Source organism: Helianthus annuus, chromosome 6, assembly GCF_002127325.2.
Source record: "Helianthus annuus cultivar XRQ/B chromosome 6, HanXRQr2.0-SUNRISE, whole genome shotgun sequence".
NCBI classification, from domain to species: Eukaryota; Viridiplantae; Streptophyta; class Magnoliopsida; order Asterales; family Asteraceae; genus Helianthus; species Helianthus annuus.
The window spans coordinates 108220129-108226811 of NC_035438.2; the positions used below are offsets into that span (position 1 = coordinate 108220129).

Genomic DNA, 6683 nt, shown 5'->3' on the forward strand with positions numbered 1-6683 from the left:
TGAGGAGAGAGACAAGGATGGACACGGGGCCATGCCCAGCGGGCACGGGGCCGTGCCCGAGCTTCTGTTCAGCCGATAAATAGGAGTGCTTGGAGCCATTTCAACTCATCCCTTGGCACACCACCTCTCTCACACTTCACCCACCACCCACCACCACCATAACACCATCATCCACCACCATCATCCATTGTCCATCATAGAGTGTGTGAGTCGTCTCGGGATCCAAGATTGATCGTAAGAGTTCTTGACAATCAAAGGCCATGTTTGCCTAAGTCTCTTACATCACTTGGTGAAGACAAGTGTTTTTTTTTTTTTTTTTTTTTTTTTTTTTTTTTTTTTTTTTTGGGTAAAGGGTTACCCCGGTGATTTTTATAAATATCAACAAAAAAACAAGTAGAAGGCTGAAATACCCCCTAGTTCTCTTAGTGGCATACCACTAAAGAGTTCAGCTCAGAAAACAAACCTACAACCAATTACATGAAAAACAAATAAAACATTGGTCTTCAATCATCATCCAGGAAATCTTCCTTGTCCATCTTCCATTCTTCCAAGAATTTCTTCACTTTTGTCGTATGCTGGTACTTGAAAGCGATTAACTTGGCTCGAACTGTGTCGATAATAAAGTCAGCCACTTTTTCTGGCGGTCGCAATCGGTTATTAAAAAATTTTGAATTCCGTTCACACCAAATAGCATAAGCAGTAGCCGCAACCACCAATCTACCCGCTATAGACTCCACTGACTTCGACTTAGCTCTAGCTACCAACCAAGCCGAGATTTCATCCCAAGAGTGTTGAACCGATTCCATGCAAGCTTTCTGCCGGACTTTATGCCATACCGATGACGAGTATTGGCATTCAAAAAACAAATGCTCATGAGTCTCTATCTCCGAATAACAAAGCAAACAGCACATAAGATTCATTGATCCCGTAACAGCATGATTCCATCTCAATATCCGATCTTGAGTCCAAAGTTTCCTCTTAAATATAAGCCAGCACAGAAATGAATGTTTCGGGATGTTGAAAGATGACCATACCACTTTGGCCCAAGCTTTTGGCTGGTCTCGGACCCGGACAGCATCCCACACTTCCTTCGAAGAAAACGGAACAAGCTTCCCATCATGTTTCTTCCATAAGATCTTGTCTTGTAATTCGGATATCACCAGCGGCCTAAGTTGGAATAGAGTCGGAAAAACACTCCTCCAATCTTCCGGCCACACCCATTGCCCATCAATAAACGCATCTTTTATTTTCGACTTTATTGAGAACCCATACCTGGCCATCTGACGCGGGGACACCAGCTGACTAAGAGGGCATTCATCCGTCCATTTATCGAACCATAAGAAAGTGTTATTTCCATTTCCAACTTTAGTCCACACGTGGTTACGGAATTTATCCCGGTACTTCAATAACTTTTTCCATCCCCACGGAGAGTTGGAGTGAATCGGAATATCCCATAGGCACCGACCACGAAGCCTATGCAAAACGATCCAGTTTGTCCATAACGACTTCCTACCCGAAGCAATGCTATAGATGTGATAAGCCATCAAGGATTTATTAACATCCGATATCCGTCTAATGCCCAACCCGCCTTCCAGCTTTGGCAGACATACCTCCTTCCAAGCTACTTTTGCTCTACCTTTTGCACCCATACCCTGACCCCATAAGAAATGTTTCATCTTGGTTTCTAGCTCCTTGATGATACTAGCCGGTAAGACGAAAACAGAAGCCCAGTAAACATGAATAGCGGATAGAACCGATAGAACTAACTGAAGTCTTCCCGCAAATGAAAGGAATCTGTTCTTCCAGTCATTAATACGTTTAGACATACGCTCCACCAAAATTTTGCAATCTTTGATCAAGAGACGAGAAGCAAGAAGAGGAACTCCTAAATATTTGATAGGAAGTTTCCCTTCATCGAAAGGTACCATATCTACGATTCTGTTCTTAGTAGCTAAAGGAACATTACAAAAGAATATTGTGCTTTTTGTATTGCTAGGAACTAAGCCAGAAACCTTCTCAAACTTTTGCAAAGAGCGCATGATTACCTTAACCGAGCCAACATCACCTCTGGTAAACAAGAATAGATCATCAGCAAAACACACGTTAATTATCATTTGCTTCTCACATTTATTATGGAACCTAAACGAAGAGTCCAATTCAGCGGCTTTGTTAAGAATCAGAGTTAACACTTCCATGACCATAGTGAATAAATAGGGGGACATAGGATCCCCTTGCCGCAACCCCCGCTTTCCTTTGAAATAGCCATGAACATTGCCATTCACACTCAAGGAAAAGGATGTAGTAGTGATGCACTCCATGATCCAACCAATAAACCGATGCCGGAACCCAAACCCATGCAAGACATCACGAAGAAATCTCCAATCCACAGTATCATACGCCTTTTGAATATCGACTTTCATAGCACATCGAGGAGGACCCAGTTGACGATGATAATTATGCATTAATTCTTGAGTCAACATTATATTATCCGCTATCCTCCTACCCGGGACAAAAGCCGATTGATTTTCACTTATGATATCCTTTAAACCTTCCAGCATCCTTGCTGTAAGAATCTTACTAATCGCTTTGTAGACCACATTACAACACGAAATTGGCCTATAATCCGTGACCACTCCCGGCGTTGGAACTTTAGGAATGAGAGCTAAAAACGTGTGATTTATCTCCTGAAGAAGTCTACCTGACTCAAAGAAATCAATAATAGCATTCGTTACCTCATTACCGACAATATGCCATGACTTCTTGAAGAAATCGGACGAGTACCCATCCGGCCCCGGAGCCTTGTTTTCGTTAATTGAAAAAATTGCCGCTTTCACTTCATCCGGAGTCACTTGTCTACACATATAATCTGCCACACTTTGATTAACGATGGTTGAAAACACATCTCGATCCACTCGGCTAACCGAGTTCCCTTCCGATCCCAGAAAATCACGGAAATGATTAACTAAGGCCATTGAGACTCCATCCCCTTCATGAGTATTACCCGAGATATCTTTAATAATGTTTATTTTGTTAAAATGATTGCGACATTTGACCACATTATGAAAGAATTTGGTATTAGAGTCTCCAGCTTCCAACCATTTCTGTTTTGCCTTCTGTTTCAGAAAACGTTCTTCATCCATCGTTGCCTCCAAATATTTCTTAACACAAACGGATTCAGCTTCTTTGAGTAATAAATTAAACGGGTCAGCGTCCAGCTTACTTTGCAACGAGTCCAACTCTACCTTCAAGTGTATTACTTTTTTATGTATGTTCCCTTGTTTTTTTAGTAACGATCTTAGCGGACTTTTAAGGCCTCTAAGCTTCTTTACAAGACGAAACATGGGCACCCCCATAAACTCGGCTTCCCAACCCTTCATGACAATTTGCAAAAACTCCTTCTTATGCGTCAAAAAATTGCTGAATTTAAATGGTTTAGGTTTAACCTTAGTGGCCTTAAGAAGTTTTAGCAAGCCCGGACAATGATCCGAAATACTAAGCTTCTTTACAAGACGAAACATGGGCACCCCCATAAACTCGGCTTCCCAACCCTTCATGACAATTTGCAAAAACTCCTTCTTATGCGTCAAAAAATTGCTGAATTTAAATGGTTTAGGTTTAACCTTAGTGGCCTTAAGAAGTTTTAGCAAGCCCGGACAATGATCCGAAATACCATGCGGCTTAAACACCGCAAACGCATCAGTAAACTTCTCCACAAAGCTGACATTAGCCATGATCCTGTCCAGCTTCTTTCGGATTCCAATCCCTTTTTTCGGACTTTGATTCCACGTGTAGTGTAACCCATGGGCTCGAAGATCAAAGACTTCAAGAAATTTCACACACTCATTAAAATCCGTCATTGCAGCATTCACCTTAGACGTCCCCATACAGTTATCCTCTAAGTTCAAAACCACATTAAAATCTCCCATTATAACCCAAGGGTCCAATCGAACAACCCCCTTATGCATTTTAAGCGAGTCCCAGAGATACTTCCTTTCTTGATCATTGTTACTTGCATAAACAAAAGAAATATTAACCAAAGCATTATCTTTTTTGAACTTAGCTTGAGCATGTATAACTTGGTTAGTAGCATGAAGAACTACCACATCTACATTATCCGCATTCCACCCAACTATAATTCTCGTACCCTTATCGCACAAACTACCATTGGAAGTCCACTCCCAATTCCGAAACACTTTTTTACACACCTTATCCAAGTTAGCAGTCTGAACATGAGACTCCAGAACAGCAAAAACCTGCAAACCATTATCCGACATAAACGTTTGAACCTCCTTTTGCTTGATGGGGTGGTTCAATCCCCTTACATTCCATGCAGCCACACTATCCATTGATAACCTCCTGAGCAGGTGTGCTTGCACCTGTATTGATCAAGTGATTTTGAACATCATCATCCATAAAATCATACCCTCCCACACTTGGATTCAGCCGCACCTCTTCCATATCGGAACCACACTCCTCCTCCATATCATTTAAAACATGAAATTTATTTTGAGTTCGAATACCCGGGCCCTTAGAGTCAGCAGCCCTCTTAGGTGATTGCGGCTTAGGGTCCACATTTTCAACACGTTTCTTGGGCCTATATATCAACCTCTGCTTTTCTTTCATATTAAATTGCTTGACCACCTTCTTCCGGTTATTACCACTTTTAAAGCCCTGATCATCCTCCTTATCTTTAGAATTTGGACCCTTATCTTCAGTAGATTTTAGAGGACATTCATGCACTCCATGGCCAAACACTTTGCAATTTTTGCAATGTGGTGGTTTCCATTCATACTCCAAATGGATGCTACTCTTTAGGTACCCACCATCTTCTACATTTGGAATTGCTACAGTAACGTTCTCTATCAAATCCTTATCCGCATCCAGCTCAACTATCGCTCTAGCATATCCACTTCTGCCCCACGAGTCTAAGCACATTCTAGTTGTCTCATTATCCAGCATTTTAGGAGTTCCCACTTTCGAAGCAATTAGACTTAAACCAACCTCAGTGTAAGCCGCCAACGGAACATCGTGCATTTTAACCCAAACTGGAACTTTTTTTAGCTCCTCTTTCTTCAACTCCGTATTCGGAGACCATTGTTTCAAAAATAACGGGATATTCCTGATAAGCCATGGACCATCTTGCAAAACTTGTTCCATACCGTCCTTAGTCTTGAATTTAAAAAAGAAAAAACCTTTTCCATTCATCATACATTTTTGCATACCATATTTCCCCCATCTTTGGCTAACAAAATATTCCACAACCGGAAATGCTAGTCGTTTCCCAAGAAAATAACCAAAAAGCACATTATTAAATCGATCTTGAACCTGTTTAACCGAGGCGATTGGGATCGTAACATCAGCATCAACATCTACATCAGCTTTGGTATTCTCCAAGAACCTGAAGTTCACCTTCTGAACCGGTTTGACCGTTGATAGTTTCTCCGCATAAGTCTGCCCTTTCATGCCTTTACCAGTATCCGAGCTACCTGCCTCCCCATCATTTTTTCCAAGAAAAACAGGCTCAGTAATTTTTTCAAGTTCATCGATTATGTTGATTGGTTTCTGACCAGAAGAGGCCTGCAGACCAACTCCTCTTCTCGGCAACATCCGGTTGCCATCTATATTTGTCGGCCTTCCCTCACCAAAAACCTTGTCAAGACTAGGGTTTTGGCTATTATCCGGCTGCCGAATAAATACATCTCCATGCAATCTTTGAGAAAAGGATTGAAACCCTAAATCCTCAAAACTATCCGGAGGTTTGGATGCCATAATACTAGGGATTACAGCACATGCAACGTAAAAAAAACGATCAACAAGAGCAAAGAAAGTAGAGCGAAAAATAGACTGGAAACCCTAACTAGAAAAAAAGAAACGAATGATCCTGTTCCTTGCTTCAGAAGATTAGAGACCAAGGTAGAATCAAGATACCTTACTCAGAAGGAACGATAAAACCTCAATACCTAACCCAAATCGATCAAGAAAGAAGATCAGGAAGTGCAAAAAGTTAGGGTTTCTATGAATCGCCATTTTCGCCCAGAGCCATTACTGATCGTGATCACCTTACTCATTGGTGAAGACAAGTGTTTAGTGTAATACTTTTTATTTTTAATCTTTTGCACTTTTTTTTTAATTGGTTTTGTATTAGTGACTTTAATTACTAGTTTCTTATGTTGAAGGTGATTCTTCCTTATCGTTTGTCCGTGGTGTCTTGGCATTATTTTACTGTCTATATAAAATAAAAGATTTTCACCATTCATATCTCCACGGTCTATATGGAGGTATGTTGGCTACCTAGTCGGGGGTTAAGGGAACGGTTTAGTAAGATTCTTGCCTTTGTTTAGCGTTTAGAGATCCTGCAAAGGACCTGGGTCAAATTTAGTAGGACCTCCTTCAATACCCAAAGGTATTGGATGGCGGGGGTCCAAACTCTTTGATCCTCTCATAAGTTAACTACAATTAAAACTTTAATCCAGCTACTTAGGACTGTATCCCTGCTGACTCAGACTACTTAACTGAGGGTAACGTCGCCTTCAAAAGAGGGGCCTACCACATTATGTATTAATAACTTAATTAATTATCTTTAAATAATCCGACCCTTTAGGATTGTATCCTTGTTGACTCAAACTATTGGGTTGAGGGTAATGTCGCCTTCAAAAGAGGGGCCTACTACAATAACTAAGATA

The 6683-nt window shown here is 41.0% G+C and overlaps 1 protein-coding gene across 1 annotated transcript; it reads right to left on the bottom strand.

Moving 5' to 3' along the window:
• Window positions 1–503: 503 nt before the first annotated feature.
• Window positions 504–4274, bottom strand: LOC110919900. Its single transcript, XM_022164151.1, has one exon. It carries the CDS (start codon window positions 4272–4274, stop codon window positions 504–506), a length of 3771 nt encoding a protein of 1256 aa, XP_022019843.1.
• Window positions 4275–6683: the final 2409 nt, after the last annotated feature.

What these genes read in the sequence shown, in the direction of transcription:
- LOC110919900 (XM_022164151.1), bottom strand. Translation starts at nt 4,274, where the DNA reads ATGTCGGATAATGGTTTGCAGGTTTTTGCTGTTCTGGAGTCTCATGTT.